This window comes from Belonocnema kinseyi, chromosome 7 (assembly GCF_010883055.1).
Source record: "Belonocnema kinseyi isolate 2016_QV_RU_SX_M_011 chromosome 7, B_treatae_v1, whole genome shotgun sequence".
Lineage (NCBI taxonomy): Eukaryota > Metazoa > Arthropoda > Insecta > Hymenoptera > Cynipidae > Belonocnema > Belonocnema kinseyi.
This window is the reverse complement of record NC_046663.1, coordinates 74,699,858-74,725,638: the sequence shown is the minus strand read 5'-3', so window position 1 is coordinate 74,725,638 and position 25,781 is coordinate 74,699,858. Positions and strand designations below refer to the sequence as shown.

General features: G+C 26.5%; 2 protein-coding genes across 4 annotated transcripts; one reads left to right on the top strand and one right to left on the bottom strand.

The window, feature by feature from the left end:
• Positions 1 to 5,001: 5,001 nt before the first annotated feature.
• Positions 5,002 to 13,595, bottom strand: LOC117177286 (ras-related protein Rab-30-like). Of its 2 annotated transcripts, none has more exons than XM_033367879.1 (5): positions 13,196 to 13,595; positions 8,336 to 8,419; positions 8,032 to 8,215; positions 5,555 to 5,706; positions 5,002 to 5,437 (listed from the first exon to the last, which is right to left on the bottom strand). In XM_033367879.1, exons 1-5 carry the CDS (start codon positions 13,283 to 13,285, stop codon positions 5,327 to 5,329), a joined length of 621 nt encoding a protein of 206 aa, XP_033223770.1. In that variant the 5' UTR covers positions 13,286 to 13,595; the 3' UTR covers positions 5,002 to 5,326. The 2 variants fall into 2 exon arrangements, with proteins under 2 accessions (XP_033223770.1, XP_033223771.1); XM_033367880.1 differs by having other exon boundaries at positions 5,002 to 5,433.
• A 4,172-nt stretch (positions 13,596 to 17,767) lies between these two features.
• On the top strand, positions 17,768 to 25,205 carry LOC117177257 (60S ribosomal protein L11). 2 transcript variants are annotated; one of them, XM_033367838.1, is made up of 5 exons: positions 17,768 to 17,788; positions 18,133 to 18,294; positions 23,875 to 24,024; positions 24,121 to 24,268; positions 25,018 to 25,205. In XM_033367838.1, exons 1-5 carry the CDS (start codon positions 17,783 to 17,785, stop codon positions 25,143 to 25,145), a joined length of 594 nt encoding a protein of 197 aa, XP_033223729.1. In that variant the 5' UTR covers positions 17,768 to 17,782; the 3' UTR covers positions 25,146 to 25,205. The 2 variants fall into 2 exon arrangements, with proteins under 2 accessions (XP_033223729.1, XP_033223730.1); XM_033367839.1 differs by lacking the exon at positions 17,768 to 17,788 and adding an exon at positions 18,039 to 18,057 and having other exon boundaries at positions 25,018 to 25,203.
• The last annotated feature ends 576 nt before the right edge of the window (positions 25,206 to 25,781 follow it).

Genomic DNA, 25,781 nt, shown 5'->3' with positions numbered 1-25,781 from the left:
TCGCAAACGTTTTTCACGGTCTATGAAATTAAAAAAATAGAACACTAAAGCTAAAAAATTGTCCACTTGAGGCAATAAAAACTGAGCTTTAAATGAAAGCACTCAAAGTGGAACTGTTAAATTTTGAACTTTTAAAATTAAAATTTAAAAGTTTTTAATTTAAAAAATTTGTATTCAAATGCTCAATAATTTACGCTTATAAAATTAAAGGTACTAACATTTTTCATTATAAAAAATATATAAATCCACGTTCTCATTTAATGCTCGAAATCTTGAGAAATCTAGAAGTTGTTTTAAATGGTTTTTAAATTAAAAATTATTTTGGAAATTTTTTCAGAACTTCTAAATATCTGTCAAAATGAATTGAATTTTTTCTACAATTATCGGAAAATCCTGCAAATTTTAGAAAATTTCTTTACAATTTGGATGTATAAATAACCATTGAACATTTATTATTTGTAAGATACAAATGCTCATTTGTAAATTATACATCAAAATGTCAAAATTTCACTTACAAATTAAGCATTTTTCTAATACAACAATTAAAATTGTAACGTTCACAGTTTAAAGATTCTTCGAAATTTTAAGGATTCCAAGTTTTCTATATCAAACAGTTCATTTAAAGATTCTTTACTTTTAAATATTCTTTTTTTTTATGATAAATTTCAAACTGAATAGGTTAAAAATTGAATATTTTAGACTGAAACATTATTTTAAATTTAATAAAATCCTTTAATTAAGAATATATTCTTATGAAATTATTTGTAAGTTGAAAATAGTTTATAAACTTTCAGTCACACGTACACATTTGTTTAATAACTAAGCCTTTCAAATTGAAACTGTTTAAGTTTTAACGTTAACATCGAAAAATTCTTAAATTTTGAACTGGAATAAAATCGCTTTGTCAAATTTTTTTTGTTCACTTTTTGTTACTTAAAGTATAGATAAGTTAAAAAAAGTTATTTACTTATTAAATAAAAATGTTTTTCATCCAAAATTTTCAACATTAAGGCTTTTATTTTTTTTGTTCAAGTCTTTAAGAAAGCATTTAAAAATTTTTTAAATTAAAAAAGTAAGTTTAGAAATAAAAATTTTTAAAATAAAAAAATTTTGAATCACGTATTGTTAGCTAAATCATAGCATAATTGAAAAACATAAAAATTCAACTAATTATCCAAAAACTATGGAAATCAAACGTGGACAGATTTTTCTTCTACAAATTTGTAAAATTACCGGTAAAAAAAATGCACTGCCATTTCCCGGTTTTTCCCGGTCTCAAAAAATTCCCGGTCCAGCGGCCACCCTGTTATTAGAAACGTTTAAAAGAAAAGTAATAATTAATTTTAAATTGGATACTAGGGTGGTCCAAAAAACACGTGCCACCGGGCGCTTCAAAATCCCATTTAATTAAGATGGGGAAATTTTCGAAAAATTGTACTTATGTTCCAGGATTTAATCCCAATGGGCTAAACTCTAAAGGGATTGAAGAGGTGTGTCTACGAAATAAAGCCATACTAATAACTTTTGTTTCCAACCCACCTTCCCCGCAGCGTCCCAAATTTGACCCGAAAAAAAAAATAAAAATTTTTACGTATTATTGTTAGTTTTAGCAAATTTTCGTCGCCTTTTTCATACAAACAATTACTAATGGACAATTTGAATATTTTCTATGACTTTTAAACTAATTTCAATTGTTTAAACAAATGTAAATTATTTAAACAATTATTTATTCCTAAAAAATGTAAAAAATAATCGTATTTTCTTATTGAAATGTAATTTTTTGCCATTGTTTGGAATAGTACATTTTTCTAAAAACATTATGTAATCATTTAAACAGTTATTCATTGGCTATTTTCAATATTTCTAAAAATTGAGCCAGAGATATCAACTTTCTTTCCAAATTAGTATCCTATGCTACGTTTTGTTGAATAATTACATAATTTTCATACATTTCTTTTAATGTTTAATAAATTTCTAATTTTTTAAACAATTATTATTTGCTCAAGCAGTTTTTTTTTATTAATAAAAAAATGAAATAAGATAGGACATACAATTTTGTTTCTGACAGTATAGTGTAAAAAACGAATATATTAACCACTTGTTAACTGTTTAAACAAATCTAATTCGTTTAAATTATTACTTTTCCAAAAATGCTTTTTTAAGTAATCAAAAAAAAAACTACTTGAGCAGATAAAAATCGTTTAAACAAATGGAAATTTGTTAAACATTAAAAGAAATGTATCAAAATTATGTAATTATTCAACAAAATTTGCACACGATACTAATCTGAATAAAGTGGACACCTCTGGCTCAATTTTTATAAATTTAAAAATAAATATTACATTTCAATCAGAAAATATGGTTATTTTATTTTTATTTTTTGGGAATATATAATTTTTTTAATAATTTACACTTGTTTAAACAATTTAAAATAGTTTAAAAAGTCATCGTAAATATTTAAATTGTTCATTAATGATTATTTCGATGAAAAAGACGACAGAAATTTCTTAAAGTAACAATAATACGTAAAAATGAAGTTTTTGGAACTTTGGGTCATATTTGGAGCCCTCTAGCGTGAAACAAAAACTTGCAATGCAGTTTTGGACCACCTTATTGGACATGTTTAAGAATAAAAAATGCTAAATTTAGTTTTAATTGTAAAAGTTTATACAGACTTTCAAATTTCCTGATTCAATTCGTAAAATTTTCCGGTTTCAAGTTGAAACATTCAATATTTGATATTCAATTTGTAACCTTAATCTTTTTTCACTGAAGCGCTCAGAATTGAATAATTGCAAAATGTATAATTCCAAATTTAAACGGTTTAATTTACCAACATTAAAAATTAAAATGTTTCACATTTAAAAGTCTAATCATAAAAAGAAACAAATTCCAATTTAAAATATTGAAAAACGAACAATGAATAATATTTTAATAACTTAGAACCTCTAAATATTCTAAATTGAACGATTTATAATCAGAAGACTTGAAGCCAGGATGGTCGCAAAACTTAATTTTCAAAATTCATTGACTTTTCAAATGTATTTTTTCAAAATCCCTAACTTTTCCCTGCCTAACAAAATTACCTGAATTTCATGATTTCCAGATGTTCCCTGAACTGCGGCCACCCTGGAAACTGAAACCGCAGTTCGTTAGCAATCTTGATTGAATTAATAAAAATACTGGCGACAAAATATATTTTTTTCACAAAATAATTATAACGGTAACAAATAACATTCAGGCAGTAACGCGCCGAACACTGAAGGGAGATTTGAATTATATATATATTTTTAATTTTGTAATCAGACAAAATCAACCAAATTAATTTAAAAAAAAACATTTTTATTTTAATCATTATACTTTTGTAATGTTTTCCAATTTCACACATGAGGCACTGCGAGACATAGTTTCAGGAGGTTCTGACTATTATAACAACTTTAATATTTAGTATAGTTTTAACCACTTCTAACAAAAATCATCACAATTAACGCCACATTGATCATTTTAAAAACAAAGTGAACACTGTAGTATTTTATTGAATTAAAAAAAAAATTCTTTTCTTAAAAATTTGTCTAACAATTAATTAACTGAAAGAAAATGTATTAAGGTTACTCTAATAACTCTGTTTTCAGTACCATTTCAAACATCACATTCAAGAAAGCCAACTGCAGGACTAATTATAAAATTCTAACTTTTGAACTTTCGCATTGGTCGTTGAAAATAGAAAAGTCTAACGCTACGTGCCTCTTTCATCGTCCAATAAAATTGTATTTTCTCATGCACGGTATACGAACTGGAGTAAAAAAACTCTCATCAAAATATCTAGCACCGATTAACTATATATACCGACAAATAATGTTTAAAAAACTTCGATTTTGATAATCGTTACATGTTCTACTTTCATATATCGCTTTAACATGAAAAACTTACTGATTTTACAGTAATCTGAGTAATCGCTAATTATGGAGTACATCAATATGATCTATCAATAAATTGACTAAAAGGATCCTTTTCGTTGTTACCATAGCTTTAGTCTTCAAGAGATCTCGTAATCACTCATTTTCGGTAACAACCTAACTAGCAAGTTTGCATAATGATAAAACAAAAGAAATGATTACTCTGTAATAAATAATTGTACATTTGCCTTGTCTAAATATACAACAGTAATTGTTCGCACACGTTGTTAGTGCCGTTATTATTTTAAGACAAACATGTGGAAAGACTAGAGTGATATTCTAACAAAAATATAATATTTATAATCAAGACTGTACCATTTTTTTTTACGAAAAGAAATTTTGCGAAATAATTTATCTCGGAAAAACGAGTACTTTCGAAAATTAAATCACAGCCAGCAAGTAAGAATCATTTTAATTAATTTTCATTTTCAAATAATTGCTACAAAAAATATATAATTTCGGCTGTGCGTTAACTAAGTAAAAAAAATATAAGCATTAATTAATTAAAACCAAATAAATAAGATTTGGATGAACTATCTAAGAATAACTTTAAGGAATCAATTAATGACCGATGCAGAATTTGAGTTTTGATTTACGAGAAGAGTAAACGTTGAAAGTCTTTGAGTTTCAATAAATAAATATGATTAAAAGTTAGTCCATTATTTGCATCATTACTTCAGTGTTTTCGAAGCTACACAGAAAAAACAACTTAAGAATCTCAAAGTTTACGACGTTATATCTTATATCTCACTTGTGCAACATAACCAAAAGCTTTGAAGTCTACGCTCTAAATTTATTTGATAAAAAAACTAGTCTAAAACCTCCTCAAGTAAATTATAATAACTAGCTTTCAGCCGACAATCATTATTGGTAACTTAAGACGCGATGCAAGAGGGCGGCATAAAATAATGTTTAATCATTCAATTACCTTTCTCTAAAATTCAGCTAGTTCTACTTTAAATTCTAAGTCTTAAATCTAGAAAATTTACTTTTTCCTGTTCGATTAAAATTTTCGAAAAATGCGAAAGAAAGCCTTGCAAATAATACCATAATAATAATAATAATACTTTAGTTACGGAAATTGGATTAAAATATACATGCGTAAGCCTCAATTCCTCTAAATGCCGTCCCAGGCGAATCAGAAAATTACAAGTGATGCGCAGGTAGAAAATAGTTTTGTGGTTGTGTTCAGAATTTAAGTAAAGCACTTTGGTGAATAAAACCTCCACGAAATAGAATCATCTTAACTAAACACCATCTCCTGATTTAAATAATACAGAAAACTTCAAACCTCCGACAAATCTCATCGTTAATTGATAGGGTTTGCGGATTTTTCTCAGACATTTTAGAGTATTATAAATTGTTATTATTTAAGAGAGGCGGCTACATCCGCAGTTGGAAGTATCCCCTATTGCCGTTGTTTTTCCATTGATGGAAGTTGCATTTGTTTCGTATCTTGGCAACTCCTTGCAACGCGCTTGCTGAGAAATTATTTTATTACATTAACTTTTCTCTTATTAAATCAGATATTATATTAATTTCATTGTCAATTATTACTTAAATATGAAATATAGTTGAATAAAAATTCAGCAATTTACCTCCATAAGCTCGGCTGCGATTTCCATAAACAACCTTTCTACATTTTCGGCTTCTTTTGCAGAAGTTTCAAGGAAGTACATACCGTGACGTTGAGCAAAATCTTCCCCAACATGTGTCGGTATTTCTCTATCCTCTCGATCGATTTTATTTCCTGTAAATAGTTTAAAACATCCATGTCAAAAGAACCTCTCTCGAGTATATAAACTACTCTGCTTTTCGAATTGGTCCCTTCTTTTAGACAAGTTTAGTAATTAATACTCTCTAATTTAGTATGTTATTTATAATTATTTCAAATTCAAATGAATTCTTTTGAATTTACATTGAATTTCTTTGTACTCTTTGGAATTGTTCCGACTGCTTTTAAAATCTTACAAATTCTTGTAACTTCCTTAAAATATTCTGAACTGCCTAAATTATCTCAATTCTTTTATTTCCTTTGAATTCCTTCAATTATATGTATTCCTTGAATTCCTTGCGTGGAATTTCTTGAATTCGCAGAATTCCTTAAACTCCCCTAAATTCCTTAACTTATCCGAGTTTTTTGGAATTATATGAATTTCTTTAATTATTTGAATTCTTTAAATTTGTCGACACTCTCTGAATTTGTACGAATTCTTTGCAATATTTTAAAGGCCTATAGTGAATTCAAAGACTTCCAAGAGATTCATAAAATTCCGAAGATTTCAATCGAATCTTAATATTCAGAAGAATTGAAGGAATTTATATGAAATCATGATTATAAGAGCATCCATGGTATATTGGAGAATTCAGAAAACAGAGAAAAATTAAATGAATTTATAACAATTGAAGAGGAATGCAGAAAAATTCAATGAATTAAGAGAATCCAAAGAAATCCGAAGGAATTTAAAATAATTCTAAATAATCCAGGTGGTTGCAAGACGTCGCCAGTGTTTTAATCTTGTAACATTTTTAACATATATTTTTAAGCGAAATAAAACAATTTCAGAATGAAATTGAAAATTATAATTTCAAATTGACTTATTCAACTTGAAAAAGATGACTTTTCCACCATTAAAGACTTATTTTTAATCCAAAAGAACCAATTTCCAACAAAACAGTTGCCTTTTCAACCAAATAATTCAATTTTTTAGAAGACAGAATAAAAAAAAGATTAAACGTTAACCAAAAAAAGGTGCATTTTTAACAAAATAGTGGAATTTTCAAGTTAACAAGTGGAATGCTTTAGTAGACAGTTGATTTTTAAAACGAAAAAACAGAATCTACAATAAAAAAATGGAAAATTAAAATTTTCTGCAAAAAATGTATCTTCAACAAAAATAATTTTGAACGAAATAGTCCAATTTTCAACCAAAACGATTAATTTCCAAATAAAATGATGAAGTTTCCAACTGAAAAGAACAATATCTAAGTAATAAAAATTTTCGGTTAAGTAGGGAAAAAAATGCTATCCAAATTGTGGAACTTTCAAGCCAAAATATAAATTTTCTGTAAAAAATTTTAATTTTCAGGCCGAAAATATGAATTTTCAACAAAATTGTCAACCACACAGTTGTATTTAAAAAAATTCAAACCGAGAATATTAGTTTCTACCGAAAAAGACGAATTATCAACTAAAAAGGTTCAATTTTTACAAAGAAATGGAAAAGTTATATTTTTAGTTACAAAAAATTAATTTCAAATGCGGAGAAAACGAATTTTCAACAAAATAGTGAAATTTTTCAACCACAGAGATGAACCTCGAACCAAAAAAATTCTTAGCTAAGTAGTTCAACTTTTATTAAACTGCTTGAATTTTCAATTTAAAAGAATAAATTTTCCACGAAATATATAATTTTGGACCCCAGAGAAGAATCTTCAAAGAAAAATTATAAATCTTCAACAAAAAATTATTTTTTAATTAATTGGTCCAACCTTCCACCCAGCATTGCAATTTTCAACTTAAGAATATGAATTTTCAATTAATAATGTAAGAATAAATATTTCAACCAAAAAAGATCAATTTGTAACAAAATAATTAAATCCTGAACCAAAAAAGACTCATTTTCAACCGGAAAGTTGCACATTTATCCAAAAAGATAAAATTTCTATTAAAAAAGACCAAGTTTTAAGCCAAAAAGACAAAATTAAAAAAAAAATAGAATAATCAACCCATCAAGATTTCAGCTGAATTTTTAATAGTAAAATATGAAATTTCAACGAAAAGTTAATTTTCTACAAAATAGTTGAATTGTTAACCGAATAATAAATTTTTTAACTAAATATATAATTGTCAGGAGAAAACAACTGCATAAAGAAGAAATAGAAATGCAAGGCAACTAAATTACTGACAGGAATATTATATCAGAGAGGCCGAAAAACTGCATTTTCAAAATTCCCTAATTTTTTCCTGACCATTAATATTCAAAGACCAGAGTCTTAATCTTCTAACATTTGTAGCATAGAACCTTTTATAAGTGGAATAAAAGAATTTTAGAATATTTCTTTCTTAACTAACCAACTAATATCCTGAGTACTTTATTACTCGCGTACTCTTCGATTTCTCTAAGCCAATCAGGCAAACAGTCGAAGGTTGGTTGACAAGAAATATCATATACTAAAATCAGAGCATGAGCTGATCTGTAATAGCTCTGAGTAATTGAACGGAATCTCTCTTGTCCGGCTGTATCCCAAATTTGAAGCTGGAAAATCAAATTATAATCAATAATTCTTAATTTAGTGTATATTGTCAAGTAAACAAGTTTTTTCACGTTTATTAAATAATTCTGTTCTGTAATTGTAGACGTAAATGATCAAAATACCTTGACTTTTTCATTCTCTACTCCCACAGTCTTTATCATAAAATCTACACCGATTGTTGCTCCTTGCCCCGGTGGGAATAAACCCTGAAAGATTAAAACAATGTAATGATCATAATTTTATACAAAGAAGTTAGTACTAAAGCCATATTAGAAATTTATAAAACTTGGCGGGATATTAGACCACCAATTTCCCATATCAAGTAATTTTTTATTAAAATCATTTTGCTTATAATATTCATTCCTACCATGTTTTATAATGTCTAATATAGCTTTTTAAAAGTTATGTAAAAAATTTATGTGAGCCGCTTTATACGAAAGTTTCATTATATAATTTATTATGAATTTTTTTCCCCAAATTACTTGAACAACTTTAATTTCACACATTCATATGTACGTGGCAGATTTTTTGCATCGCAGAAGTTTCAGATGAAATTTCATGTTATTTTGTAAAAAAGATAAGTAAGCTCAATTTAATTTAATTATGATAATTATAATTAACAAATGCAAAAAATTAAATAAATTATCAAAATAATTTGCGTTAAGAATCAATAAAATTGTACCACACTATTTAATGCAAATTTCAATTTGATTTTTCAATTTCGATTCAAGATGGAAAAAGTAGCTATAGGTGCACTGAACTTAACGGATAGTTAATTTCCTATACCATTTATCTCATCTCTGAATTGTCAGGTTTTGCACTAAATACGTCAAAATTTTTAAAATATTAAAGATAACGAAAATTCTTGAAAAAGGTATCGAAATCTACTGCTAATGACTTCAAGTTAAAATTAAGTACCAATCGGTACTATATGGTAAGCTTAGATAAAAAAATTTTTTTAACACAACATATTGTTAACTAAAGTTTTTAAATAATTAGAATATCGTATTTTTCTATAAAACATATCGAGAACATTTTTTCATAAATTTCTAAGTAAAATATTAGGCAAAAACTTTGGATAAAAATGCATTGATGTTGAATAATGGTCAAAAATTAAAATTTTAACATGCGCTCACCCCTGCAGCCTAATCTATCCAACAGATATACATTCAATTTTAATGAGAAGTCCTTAGTAAAATATTCTCGATACATATAGCAAAAAATTACGATATCTTGAATAGTTCTTAAAATTTTATTATTTCTCATCACTAAATTTTCAGTTTTACACAAAAAATGCTAAACTATAAAAATAACTCAAGATATCAAAAAATTCTGCAAGATGTATCGATAATCTGTTTGCTACGGACTTGAGACTTCTCGTTGAAATTTGGTGCCAATCGGCTCAATTATAGAATGCAGAGGTGAGCAAAGGTGGAAATTTAATTGTTTCAATGTTTTTGTTTTGTTTTAATCTCACAGTTTCTAAGCCAATAACATAAAATCACGGCTAAACTTATTTTTAACTGGTTATTTAGTCAGTTGCCAAGTTTCATTGAAATCGTTTGAGAATTGCGCCAACAATATCCACAAAAGTACTAAAATACATAATGATTCCAGATGGAGATTCTTGATTGCTTTTTTGTATTTTATGACGATTCACCACCGCGAGTTTTAATAAATTAGAATTGGAATAGAATAAGAATATAACTTAATTTAATACAATTTTAAACACTAGTTTTAATTTATAGAAAGTTAATTTTATTTTTTGTATTGTAATACAGTATAACTAGTAGGAAATGCATGCTCACAAAGTGAGTGTTCACGACCCCAAGTTTTTATTACCCATCATTAAAAAAAGCTTTCATTTCAAAATATATTTTGAATTGAAAGCATTTGAAATTAAAAAAAATATATTGACAGATTTTGAATTAAAAACGGCCACTTTTGAATTCTTTTAGACTGGATAAAATTGAAAAAAGGACAATATTTTGAATGGAATGAAAAAAAATTTAACCTGGATCATTAAAAAATGAAAGTTCATGAAATTAAACATTTTTTAAATAGAAGCTCTCAAAATTAAAGAATTTCACACTAAAGTTTTGAAAAGTAGAGAATTTCATTAGAAAGGAGTTAAAATTGTACAATAGCTAATTCGAAGTTTAGAACCAAATATGATGAATTTTCAACAAAATACTTAACTTTTCAATAAAAGAGATGGATATACAACAAAAACGATAGAATCTTAAATCCCAAAATAAATTATTAACAAAGTAGTTTAACTTACAACAAATTAATAGAATTTTTAACCGTAGAAGCTTAATTTCAATAGAGAAATTATTTTTCTACCATAAAAGACTTTTCAACCAAATACATGAATTATGAACTTGAAAATATGAGTTTACAACCATAAATGGCATAGATAAATAAGATAGGTTAAATCTTTAGTTTAATTAATATTCAACCAAAAAGATAAATTTTCTAACAAACAAAAAAACTTAATTTTCCACCAAGAAGATTGTATAAACAAATTAATTTGGGAAAAAAACTTTATCACAATAGTTGAATTTTCAACCAGAGATACATTTTCAACTAAAATTATGAATCTTCAACAACGAAATTAATGTAAAAAAAAGTTAAATTTGTAACCAAAGAGCCTGGAACGTTTTAGACAAATAAAGGAAACCAAACATAGAGTATTAAAAGTTAAAACACATTAAATGGCTATTGAACATTTTATTTTCATGTTCATATAATTAATTAAATGTACTTATACAAAATAATAAGAAGAATGATTTTATGTCATATGTTTAAAAAATCTTTTAATTTAAGTACATGTTTTCACAGGTTTCGAGAGTAAAATATTTTTTATTTTAGTATTTTCCTTAATATAATTATATTGATAATATTCTTTATAACGTAAAGAAAAACGTAACTAATTAAATAATCTGTTAATTTAAAAATCCGTATATCAATTAAATAATTATTTTTGCATAATTATATTCAATCATATTTTTTTCATTTTCTTGTCATTCAATAGAATGTAGAATTGTAGATATTACTCATATCAATCAAATTCTGTAAATTTAGCCATTTACTTTTTTCCGTGACTGAATTGCAAAATAAAAATGCAGTGTTTTCTTCGTTTTATTCAGTGTGTACGTAGTTCTTCCTTTTTAAAATTTCTGTTTATATACGAATAGCAAGAGATTACCTACTTTAAATTCAAGGACAATTGTTTACTTAAAAGTAAATTTTTATTGTGTTAGTAAATGTCTAAATTAAGCATTTTACACGCATCATTTGAACGGTATAAACGGTCACATAAACGTATTTCTTTCTTTTTGAAATTTTTGTTTATATAAGAATAAAAAGAGATAATTTACTTTAAATTGAAGGAAGTTTACTTTTTTAGTAAATTTCAATTTTAATTTATTAGTAAATATCTAAATTAACCATTTGACATGCATCATTTGAACTCTGAACATCCTTTTTTCGTAGAATTTGTTTAATTTTACTATTTCAAATTGTAACCTGTGCAAGGAAAAACGAGAATACGGCTATTTTGCATTGTTATATTCACTAAATTCTACGAAAAAAAAGTACTCAAATTTCAAATGATGTACGTTAAATGGTGAATCCATTCATTAACTCTCTCCCGTCACGGAATTGCAACATAAAAATGAAATGCTTATCTTCAAAATTTGTGTAAACATGATCTTGAATCAAAAGGATTTTTAAATATTTGACACAAAATAATAATAATTATTATTGTGTAAAAATATCAGGGATTCGAACGAAATTAAAAGGTTTACAGCTAAATATGTAATAGTTAAAACTTTATAAAAATAAAATTGTAAACCAGAGATTAATAAAAAAAAAATAGTTGAACTTTCTACTACAGATAAATATTTAACTAAAGTCACGGAATCTTCAAATAAAAAATGAATTTTTAATGAAGCAGTTCAGTTTACAACCAAGTAATCGACATTTTAACCAAAACCTTAATTTTCAATCTAGAAAATTATTATACTACATGCTATTATACTACAAAATTCAACAGCTGAATAATCAACAAACGAATTTTCTACAAAAATTGAACTATTGCATTTCACGCATTATACACATTTAAAATAAAAAATTATTCTATTTTAAAAAGTAAAAGTCGACAACTTTCAAATTTAGAACGTTTAGAATTGAATTTTTTTGAATTTGAAAGGGTGAAAAACGGTGCAATATCACATGCACAGCATTGAAAATAAAAAATGTACACCTTTCAAATCTTAAAAATTAAGGAAGAAAAAAAATTGAAAAATTTCGAAGAAATTAATAACTGCACATTTTTTAATAAGCTTTCCAAATTGCGAAGCGCCCCTTTCCAAATCGATATGGGACAAAATTTTGCAGTAAAACTAAAAGCATAAAAGAATTAGGTATTCAAAATCAAATTATTTAAAATGTTTAAATGTTCCAAAGTGAACATTTCAAATTCATTGCCACTCAATTCCTTTTTAAGTGATTAAACTCTACAATTAAAAATTTGAAGGATAGTAATAATATTGTATGTTTGCGCACGTACAATATTTCTAATTATTAATAATTATGCAAAAAAGTGTCATTTTCTAAAAATAGCGGTGAACATTTCTCTAAACAAGTGTGTACCCCTAAAATATATTAGCAATTTATAGAGAACAAAATTGACTTATAACAGGACCAAATTTGTGAATAAAATTCTGTTATCTATTTACAATGTCTTTCAACATGAAACGTCATTATGACAGATGTTTATCGTGCTTTCATTGATTTTATCAAGATAAGATACAATCACAAGATTAAGTGTTAAATGATAAAAAAGAATAAATCCAAACAAAATATTCGCACAATAACTGCATATGGATAGAATTACTCAAGTATAAATTTTATAGGCACAGGGAAATCGTGATAAAGTGAAATTTAATAGTGAACTGTGAAGCAATATAACTCACTTGAGTGAATCTTCGAACGAGACATGTTTTCCCAACACCGGCGTTGCCAACTAGGACAACTTTGAACAAAAATTTGTAATCCTCCATCATTTTGAACAACACTCTCAGGCGGAGTGTTAAACAATTTTTTTATCGCTGCATTTACCAACTGATAAATGCAGTCCTTGAGCTGTTTTTCATAAGACAGAGGCTCGAAAATCTCATGAACTTTCACGTATTTAGAAATGCTTCGATGAACACGACACTTTTTAAATCATCCGAGTAAAAATATTTTCTTGCATAATTCACTGTGTTTCTACTCGTCCTGATATTCATGAATAAAAAATTAAAAAATTGAAAATAGACTAAACGACTTGGAAAATCTGACAACGGTAAAAAGCAAGGATGTGTAGCTGTGTGAGCTGTGTGTAGCTGTCAGAAGTTAACGACTGAAGCTTGTTGCATGACAATTTCGATTATTCTTCGAGAGATAATGTTCTGAAGTTGTGTTTTCTAGCGGGAAATTCAAATGAAATTCTAGTCTGCAAGATATTTATTAATAATTAAACACGACATTTAACTTGCATTTCGTGAGTAAGATTTAAACACTTTGTGCAAGAGTCAACCAATATTTTTATGTGGAAATAATATGGCGAGTCCTTGCATTCGAAGAAAAAATTTCCCGATCACTTCCCGGTTCACAAAAATGTTCACGGTCATTGAATAAAAAAAATCGAACTCTTATAGGGGTCGTCTATAAATGACCTTAATTTTTCAAGTGGGGGAGGGGAGGTTAATGATTTTTCTGTACTGACTTACATGGTGATGGAAGGAGGTACGCGGACAAATCATTGCTTCCGTAAAGATATTTTTAAGTCTATGAATTTCTAAAAACAAAAGTTTAACAATTTGGTAGAAAATTAAAATATTTAGTCAGAATATTAACTACTTTGTTAAAAATGAAATACTCTTTAGTAGTGAATTCATATATATGATTTAAAATTCGACTTTTTTTAGAGAAAGTTAAACTTCTTGGTTCAAATTTCAACTGTTTGGTTGAAAATTTATGTAATTTGTTTAAAATTCATATTTTTTTTAGAAATTTAATCGTTTTGGTTAAAAGTGCAACCGTTTATGCAAAATACGGTAAAAGATGAATAGATAAAAATTGTGCATTTGAAAAAGATCTCCAAATTTGTTATTAACCACGTTTTTACAAATGTGTCTGCCTTTATATCTGTCTGTCTATGAGCACGATAACTTTTGAACAAAATAATCTATTAGATTGGCCTTTGATACACTCTTTTAGTGTCCTAAGCTAAATGCCAAGTTCGTTGGTCAGCCATTTTGGATAAAGATTCTAAAAGTGAGCGTATTTTGAAAGTTTTTGATACCACATTTTTTCATGATTCACAAATTCTCTGTACCCGTGTTCAGAGCACTTGAAAAGTAAAATGTTAATTTTCGAAAGCCCCACAAGATTATCATAACAACTTTTTGAATTTTTTCGAAAAATTGATAATTCAAATTTTGATTAAACAAAAAGTAATAAAAAATTGTATTTTGTTGTCAAACTATGCAAGGTAAAAAAATTACGAGACAAAGATTATGCACCCAAAAAATATCTGCAAATTTGTTTTCAATCACTTTTTTATAGGACAGGTAGTTTTTGTTTTATTTATAACAAAAACAGTGAAAATACAAAACTTAAATTTTTCGACACATGACACAAGCTAAGAAACAATAAATAGATAACATTTTTTACCGAAAGTAGAGAACAACAATTTTGATTAATGGTTTTTTTATTTGATTGGTAGTTTCTATTTTAATTGTGAATAACAACATTAAAAACAAAAAAATACATTTTTGGTAAAATGACACAAGATATAAGAGAAATCTTGTTTAAGCCAAAAAAATCTAAAATTATTTTAAAATAATTTCTTGATAAAACGTGTGGTTTTCGTTTTAATCGTAAAAAAATAACATTATAAATAATGAAATTGACTGTTTGGAGAAACGGCATAAGACAAATTAAAATATTCATAAGGGCGTATGTTCCAAAACGTGGCTACAAAATTCCCTTCACCTATTTTTTTCATACGACTGGCCGTTTTTTTTAACTTTTAGCATATCAAAATTTACCATTTTTTCAGTCTACAAAAAGGCTTTTTTCTCATTTATATTTTCAAATTTAAAACATGAAAAATAAACAAAAATTATGATTCAAAGTATTAAAAGCGCACTTTGTGAATCAAGGAATTTGATACGCAAACATTCTTTAAAAAATTAAAAACGTAGGAGCTGAATAGTTTTAAGATAATATCTTATAAAATAAATATAATATTTTAAAAAAATACTGAAATGTACAATTTTCAATTAGTTTACAAAATTTTAATATAACATTTACAAAACAAACTTATTTAAACTAACCACTTTCAAAATAAATCAGTTCTACATTTTGTACAATCATAATTCAATAAATTCGAAAATAAGTTTGAAATTAATTAGGGGAAAATTAAAGAAACTTCAAAAAATTTTGATCAAATGCCTTCAAATTTAGGGTGAGTTTTAAAGACTTTAAGATGAACGAAATAAAAACTTTATCGGAAAAATAGAATTGAGTAAATTTAGAATAATGTAAAAAAATTTAGGATATACTAATAATAATTTAGGATGAATTCAATATGAATTGCAAACAATATTTTCAAATTTTTTTAAACGGGAAAATGAAATTTCGTCTGTTTTAATACCAATGCAAGTTACGAATTATAATAATATACATTTATGGGAATGATATAAAATTTCAGGGGTAAACTCGCGTGCGAAGCACGAGATATGTGATGAGAATGTGTTCGTTAAGGCCGAAGGAGCTTTAACAAAAGAGAATTCACAATCATTAAATTACTGTTGTCGATAATTTTACCTTCAGTTTTAAATAGTCTGTGCAAAGAAGTCGAGCGCGTAGCGCGAGGTAAATACATTATCTAGCGCGAAGCGCGAGAACAAACAATCGCGCGTCCTAGGCGCACTCAAACTTGCGAGCGCAGATTTTTTTGCTTAGAATTGATCTTTTTTGGTTTGTAACATTAATTATTTGGTTGAAAATGTATGTAATTTTGTTCACAATTCGCCTTTTCTGGTAGGGAAATTAATCTTCTTAGTTGAAAGTTTATCTATTCGATTAAAAAATTATTTATTATTTGAAAACTCGTCTTTTTCGTTAGGAAACATTTTGTTGAGAATTTGTCTATGGTAGAAAATAAATTTTCTTAGCTGAAAATTGATCTTTTTGGATAAAGATTCACTATTTTAGTTGAAAATTTGTCTCTTTTGTGAAAAGCTTGTCTTTTTAGCTTGAAAATACAACATTTTATATGAAAATTTAGTTCTTTATTGTCTGAAAAAGCTTTCTTGATTGAAAATTCAATACTTTTGTTCAAAATTCCACTTTTTATTTGGAAATTTATCTACTCCTTTGGTAGAAATGTAATCTTTTTTTCTTTAAAAATGTAACTATTTGGTTGACAACGATTCTGCTGTAGTTAAAGATTCAACTATTTTGTTGAAAATTCGCATTTTTGGTTTAATTCAGCTGATCTTGATTCAAAATGAAAATCTTTCCCTTGTTAAAATATCAATTATTACATTGTTGGTTGAAACCCCATCTTTTTTGGTTAAAAATTTAACTACTTTGTTAAGAGTTGAACTACTTTATTGATTCATGAGAAACAGTAATATTTTATTGCCAAATTCAAAGAACATTAAAAAAGTTTTATTTACAGTTGGTCAACTTGCAATGTTTTTTAATCAACAGAAGTCTTTAATTATTTAACAGGAAGATGATCAGAGTTGGTTTTTTTTTTAAATTTCGTAAATTTCGTAAAAATGTTGTTGATAAAAATAATAGTCATCCAATGAAATCTCAGTATGGAATTTATGATTTAAAAAAATCCCGATACTCTGATCAACTTCTTGTATTCAGTCTTCGAAACTGCAATTTAAAAATATAAAAAAATCGTTACGTTAAAAGACGTGAAATTACGCCTTGTAAACTTAATGAGTAAATGTTTGAAAATGTTATAAAATAGACTCTTTAACAATTTAAAAAAAGTTGAAATCAAACTTATTCTAAATTGCATTATATCAATATGCTTGGATAGATTTTCCTACAAAAATGTGTAAAATAACGGGTCAGAAAATAAATGCACTGTCATTTCCCAGTTTCTAAAAATTCCTAGTCATTAGAATTGTGCAAAACCAGACAAATTGAAATGCAAAATAAAAAATTAGATAAAATTTTGAAATAGAACAATTTGTAATTTTAGACATCAAAACTAGTTTTTTAAAAAGTGTTACGATATAAAATTTAAAAGTGTACATTTTAAGTAATGTTGAAATTAAAAGAACAATTCTGATTTTTTTAAATTGCAATGACTCCAGAAAAGTAAAAATTGTAATTTTTTGTATAATTTGAGAATTATTTGACTTTCTGCAGAGTTCAGAATAATATTATCTTTGGTTCAGAGTAGTTAATTTTTTACCGCCAGGTGAACATTCTGCGAGTCTGCGCAGTAACACCTTTCTTTCTTTTCCTCCCTTTTCTCCATCATGGCGGTGAGTGGATTTTAAAGATTTTAATCCTAAAAATTTATTTTCAAAATCCATGAAAAACTTTTGAATCGATCACAAAAATGCTTAAATTCTTCACGAGAAGTATTAGAAAGTTTCTAATTGTTATGTGGCCAGCAATCGTTTTTTCATTGGGCATACCATGAAAATTGTATTTCACTGACAGCAGGCGACGTGTCACGCGGGTCTTACATAGAGGTTATGCCCTGGAGCACATAACCTGTCTTATCACTTAACAAAATGAATCTTCACAGGTTTGAAACATTTGTGATCGATTTCCATTATTTTTTATTTTCAGGAATTTAATATCTTTATCTCTGTCATTTTAGGACCAGCCGAAAGCACTCCCCAAGCAAGGGACAAAGAAAAAGGAGATCAGGAAGGAGCCGAAAGATCCGTCAAAAAATGCTATGCGTGAAGTCCGTATCCGCAAATTATGTTTAAATGTTTGCGTTGGCGAGTCCGGAGATAGATTAACTCGTGCCTCCAAGGTATGTCTAATTACATTTTTTTTCTGACTAAATTTTTTGTTTGCTGACTTGATTTTGACCCTTGATTTCTTAAAATCTCGAAAGAAGTAGGAAAAAGTTACTATTTAATTTATGAAAATATTACAAATATATTCTAAAGCCATTTTCATTGATTTGTCTTTAAAGGAATTTAGTTTTTTAATAGTTGAAAGTTATAAAAATACCGAACGTACTGGCCATATGTTGTGTATCAGATATAACCTCAAAATCAGGAATATGAAGGATATACAGGTGATCCAAGTTTGTAACTGCAAAAATTCTATTTACGGTCATCGATTCCCTGCAAATTGTTTATTTCCGAGAAAAGAAAATTCGTAATTTTTTATCATTTTTCAACGCTGAGTTCTGCCTCGGGCTACACAATTTTTATGAATTGAAGTATAGTCAGCTCTAAACTAATTTTCAAGGAAGAATTTTCACCTAATAAATTTTAATTTTTTCCTCCCCCCCCCATATCCTTTTATTGTGTCCGAACAATCCACCAACAATGCAAAATAGCAGTTTTCTATCAAATCCATGCTAAAGACGATATTCTTTGGAATTTTGTCAACATGAATTATTTTTAATCTATAAGTGAAGAGTTCAAGTCTTTTTTTTTATAATTTTGAATTGTTTGGACAATTATTATTTGTACTAATAATTTTTCCCTCCTGTAAGCCGTGAAAAATTGTTATCTTCCGAGATAAATGATATAAAGTTGATGAATGTCAAGAGTAGTACTTCTTGTTTGACTTATTTTGTGATTATTTAAACAATTTTCATTTATTCAAACAATTTCTTTCCTGTAAATCGTACAAATATATTCTTTTCTGCAATTAATGACACAATCAATTAATTTTAAGCTTAATATTTTTTGTTTAAGATATTTAACAATTTGTTAAACAATTAATAATCATTCACTTCAGCCTTTTCACAGATAAGATGAAGAAAATTCTATTTTTATCGAATGTTTTACCCTGTATCGCTTATTAATCAGTATTTCCTTATTTTAGAACGTACAGCATATATTTTTTAAATAATAATAATTGGTTTAAGTAATTATAAATTATCCTTAAAAAATATATTACTTTCAATATTTGTTATGTCATAATTCCAGAAAATATAAACCTTAAGATTTTAATATGAAAAAATTTTGTAAGCAAATAAAAATTGTTTAAATAATGAACAAATATGTTAAAGATGAAGTAGATTTTCTGGAAACAATAAAAGGGGATTGGCGCGTCCAAATTGAAAGTTATTGGATGAAAATTATTCCTTGAACATTCCTTAAGAGGTTATTATACTTTAATTCACAAAAATTTAGAACAAGTACTTCTTTTTCCTTTTTTGGAGGAGGAAAAACTTCCTTTTTTTACCCGTTTATCTTTAAATATGTGATATTTAAAAGTACAATTGTTCGTTTTACATCTAAAAAATTATTTGTTTCAAAACTAAAATATGCTACCGCGAGTAGTGAAAGTTTTTTTTTTAACTTTCAAAGTTATCTATTATTATTAATTTAACTTTTTTAAACTTGACTAATTTCAAACGAAACTATCTAGGATTTAAATAAACCTTTAAAGGTGAAATATTTTTTCGTTGAATCAATATATATTAAATATTTCTGAAATGAACTATACTAAAAAACGAGGATCTGTCTGTCGATTAGACTAATATTCAAACAATTACAAAATTAACTACAAGATGAATGTTTAGTAACTTCCAAAATCGAAGCAATTTTAAAAAACTATCCAAAAACCAGCTTTAAATAATTCGGCAAATTTAATAGCAATTTTTATTAGATGTTAGATATTTTTCCTTTAACTATACATTCCATATAATAACTATTAATTATTAAATTTTGAACAATCTTTAGATAAATTATAATTAATCTAAAGATTAATCAAAATTTAAACAAACCTCTTTCTCTTGTGTTTAAATGAAGAAATCTCAGTCTTTTCTTTAATACGAAAATAAAACCAAAAATTCTTTTTTTTGTTAAAAATTTTAAATAATTTTTTATGTTAAATTGTTTTGTATCTTAGGATTGAATCAGAAAATGTTCATAGTAAAGAATTTAGTTTTTACTTTTTACTGCGTAGGCAAATTCAATTTATAAGCGTTTCAAATTAAACAATTTAGATTTTGCAATATGAGACAATTTCTAGGCGCTTTAAATTCAACAATTTCTGGATTGTCAAGTGTACATATAAATTTTTCAAAAATGAGCAATCTAATTGAAAATTTTTAAAATATGGTATTAAATTTGTTTACAATATTTATATGTAAATAGTTAAAATCTCTTAACACCTACAAAATATTGGTATCCATGAAAATATTTAAATTACGAAAGAATTTAAAAAAAAGTTAATATCTAGAATTAATCATTTCTTAAATAATGTAGCTCCTTTCAAGCATTTTTAGAACTCTTCATATTAAAAAATGTGATATTATGGACTTTTAAATCTTTATGTTTTTATTATTAGAAAATAAAAAATGATTTTTTGAGAGAGACATTAATTTCAATTTTACTCATGGAAGTTCAAAAGATTTCTACATATTTTAATGGATTTTTACGATTTTCAAAAATGTCGCGGTATTTTAAGGGATTTCAACGAATTTCTAGAAAACTTTAGGGAATAATATTAATTTTATTTCAAGGAGTTTGTACTAATTAACAAAAATTGCAAGGGATGTGTATTGTGTAGGACGTAATAACATTTCAAAGGGGTTTAAAGCTTTTTAATTATTTTAAAAAATTCCAAAGAATTTCAAGAGATTTAGTAGCAAAACATTTTAGAACTCTAAATATTAAAAAATTTGTTATATATTTTAAATAGTTGATTTTAATATTGTAAAATAAAAATCCCACGTTTTTCAATTTACATTCAATGTATTAATTATAGTAAGAATAAAACGACTAATATTGGATTAAAATATTTAATTATCCTCATAAGTATTATGATTTAATTTTTATTTAAGGAACTTTTAAAGGATGATGTATTCTTGATTATGAAAATGGTTTAAAACAAACTTGATGTTTTCTCTGGAGTTTTTATATCGCCGTAAATGTATTTTCAACGACCCAAGTATATTAAAAATAAATTCTTTATGACAGAAGTCATTAAAAAATATTTAACATTATTTAAAAACGCAAACAAATAATTAATTTAATAAATTTTATTTAATATAAATTCTTTATTGGCAGAAATTCCAAAAAAGTTATTTATAAGTTATGTACTCCCTGATCCCCGGCTAGAACCTAGTGAAACACGCTTTCACCGAAAGGGGCATCATAATGATTATAATCGAAAATTTCTTTCCGAAAGATTGTTTCTTTTCTCGTGCATGTAAAAAAAATGTTTTTTTTTCCCTTATTTTCCTCCTTTTCATGAAAAAATGACTTTCTCCCCTTTTTTTAGCTCTTTTGGCACTGTGGTCCCTGAGTACATTTCTCAATTTAATTTATAGTCAGTTTATTTCTCAAATAATTTAATATTTATGAAGTCTATAATGCATATTTAAATTTAAACTAAATGTAAAAAATGATTCAAAAGTTCTACAGTTTATTTTTAATCAAACTGAATTCACTTTTCGAAAGAGTAAATATGTATAATTCAATGCGATCCTCTTTATCAAATGTTTATTTGCACATTTTCTGGTATTATAGATTCTGCTGATTCAGGCTTTATCTATATTTTAAATAAAAAAAACATGTGCTAGATAAATAGCTTCTTATTTGCAACCCATGCCCACTTCTTTTACTGGGTGTGTTACTTAATGGAAGCGACAAAATATTTTAAATATTTAATATAATTTTAAAATTGAAAAGTAATTCTTATTATCTGCTTTTAAACATTCAGTTTTCACTAGTGCTGCGCCCTTGACCGATTAAAAGTATAAAAAATTCGAATAATTACTAATTGGACATTTAACTGGTAAAAGGTTCATTTGGTTAAACTAATTTCCATCGTTCTTAATTTCTTTTTTTCTTTCTTAATTTAATGTAACTTATATGTAGGGCCTAAAATGTTTTGTTGTACATTAAATTATTTAGATCAAAATTAAGAACATTAATTAAAAACTCATCCCTTTTGGTTAGAAATTTCACTTTTATATTAAAAATTCTTTTTTTTATTTATTTAAACTTCAATTCTTTTTGGTAGAAAATTAAATAACTGATTGAAAATTGAACGGTTTTGTAGAAAATTCAACAATTTGGTTGAAATTTTATTTCTGTCATGACCGAAAAATCTTTCTTTCAACTGAATTTAACTGTTTTGAAAATTTTGTTAAAAGTTTATGTTTTTAGTTTGAAGATTCGTAATTTTAGTTAAAAATTTATCTCCGTGGTTAAAAATGTAACTGTTTTATTGAATTTTCGTTCCTTTTTTGATGTTACTGAATTCAGTTGATATTGATCCTAAATAAAAATGTTTTTGGATTGAAACATCAACTGCCTATTACATTTCTCGTTAAGGATTCATCTTTTTAGGTTAAAAATTCAAGTACTTGATTCAAATTTCAACTAATTTAAAAAAAAATCTTAATATTCATCTCTTTCGTAAAAAAATTGAACTCTTATGTAGATAATTCGTTTTTGTGTTGGTTGATAATGAACTTTTTTATCTGAAAATTGAACTATTCTAGTTTTGGTATAAAATTGTTCTTTTTTAATTAAAAATACTTCTTTTTGGTTAAATAATTCATGTTTTTTGTAAAAATCCATCTTTTTCGATAGAATGCAACTGTTAAATTAAAATTAATATCTTAATTGAGGATTTTACTATTTCGTTGAAAATTTGTTCTTTTTTTGGTTGAAAATTAATTTTTTAACTTATAATTTAACTATTCGACTTTTGGTAGAAAAATAAATCTGTTTGGTTGAAAATTGAACTATTTGGTTGGAAATTCAAGTATTCGGTTGGAAATAGTTATTGTTGTTAGAGACACTTTATATTTTTGTTGAAATTACAGTATTTTTACTGAAAATGTTATGAATTTTTGAACCGTTTCAGATAGAAATTAATATAGTAACCACATTAATTTCATGTAAAAGAAATTATTAACTTATTTTTGCGAAAAGTTTTATCGATACAGTTTAAAAAATATTTTGTTGGCTTATTCGTGTAAGGGTGCATATGCGGGGGCTTAGGCCCTGTTTAGGCTGGTTTAAAATGATCTCTTTTGTTTTGAATATCAACATGAACAACTGAATTATGTGAAGTTAATTTAAATAAAATAAAAAGACTTTGAAAACGAAAGAAAGTTTAACAGAATCAATATTATCAACTTTAGGTTTCATGTCCATTATGTTAAGACAGAAATTATTCTAATTGTTTAAACGTATAATCGTTCAAACGTGGAGTCCTAATTTTAACAAATTACATATTTGAAAAGATATAAATATTTAAAAAATCAAAAACCAAACAGTGAGAATATGCCCTGAATTTTGAATATTACCCCAAAATTATTTAAAAAGGAACAGATTTTGGGAAATTTTCTTGCATAAAAAACATAGTTGACACAATTCTAATGATGCGATTATTAATATTTGTGCAGGTACTGGAACAGCTGACGGGTCAACAGCCTGTTTTCTCGAAAGCCCGCTACACTGTACGATCCTTTGGTATTCGTAGAAACGAAAAAATTGCCGTACATTGCACGGTTCGAGGAGCCAAAGCTGAGGAAATTCTCGAGCGTGGTTTGAAAGTAACTACATTAATCAAACATTATCTTCCTTATTTCTTTCTATTTTTTCTCAACATTTTCAAGCTGATTAACCAACTGTTTTGAATTTGCAAATAGGTCCGAGAATACGAATTACGCAAAGAGAATTTCTCTTGCACTGGAAATTTCGGTTTCGGAATTCAGGAACACATTGACCTGGGAATCAAGTACGATCCAGGCATTGGTATCTACGGTTTGGACTTTTACGTCGTACTCGGCAGACCTGGTATGTTTCTTCAATTATTCAAATTAAAATCATTTTGCATCAATTTACTTATTCATTTGCACATTTTTTGGTATCATAGATTCTGTCGGTTTAGACTTTGTCTGTATTTTTATTCAAAAATACATGTGCTAGAGAAATAGCTCGTTATTTGCAACCCATGCCCACTTCTTTTACTGGGTGTGTTACTTAATAGAGGCGATCAAATATTTACAATTCATAGAGGAACATGCATTCAGTAAAACCCAAGATTTTTTTTAATGCCCTTGAAGTATGTATGTTGAACTTGTATTAATTTCTCTTCATTTTGAGAAGTATGCGAATTTTTTACCAACTTTTGTAAAAAATATAAGCTCTTAAATAAACATTGTGTCTTATGGACCTAACCTAGTAGAATCATATTTATTGGAGATTTCTATTCCAAAATCCAAGCTATTTGATCAGAAAATTGATAAAATTGTAGAAAGGTCTTTTAAAGTCGCAAAAATTTATGAACTCAATATTGACCATCGATCTTTTTTTTATGTGGCCAATTTGGTGGGAAACTGAATAAATCTTCTCAACTCTTCTTTGAATTTTAAATGAATTTATTTACAACTTTTTCCCCAGATATTATGATATCAAAATTTCACTTGTTCCTCCTTTAAAATTAATTTTTACTTCTTTTCACCATTGATTTAAGAAACTTTCGATTTGTTCCATAAAATACTTGAGTTTAATAAAGTTGTTTCAATAATTTAATATAATTTCAGGATTCAATGTAGCTCATAGAAGAAGAAAAACTGGCAAAGTTGGCTTCCAACACAAACTAACGAAAGAAGACGCGATTAAATGGTTCCAACAGAAATATGATGGTATCATTTTGCCAGGCAAGAAGTAATTTACATAAATAATGTACTTTACTTTTACTACTTATAATAAAAATAAAATTCAAAAGTTATTCCAGTTTTTAAAATTGTTATTTAAAGTGCGTCCTCGTCAAATTTAATTATTAATATATCAGATACAAAACATTCTAGGAAAATTAAATCGGGGATTTTTTTATTAACCTCTAGTACAGAAAGTTCAAACTGTGAGAACTACAACACTGAGGATAGAACAATAATTTTACAGTTTTAATTTAAAGATGAAAAATTATTTAAATTTAAAGTCGAAAAATAAAAATAAAGTGCTTCAGTTTTGAGGCTATGTAATATTTACCCAATACCTAAGTTTAACGATATTTTTCGCAAAAACTTACGCCCGATGAAATCACGAATTGAGGTAACGACATGAAATTTTTTGAAATGGTACGTCATTGCTAGAATTTTCGATTTCAAAATTTTACACGTTTTTTTGGTAGTAGCTTTTTTTTAAATTTTCTCAACAATTTTCTTATTGGTTTTTTACAACATATATTATGTCCATTAAAGTCGTTTAGGCCATTTTTGAAAAACACCACTTTTTCTTTCTTTCCCCTTCCAAAAAATGGAGAATTTCATGAAAATAAATTTACCAAAAAACTGGTAATAATTGT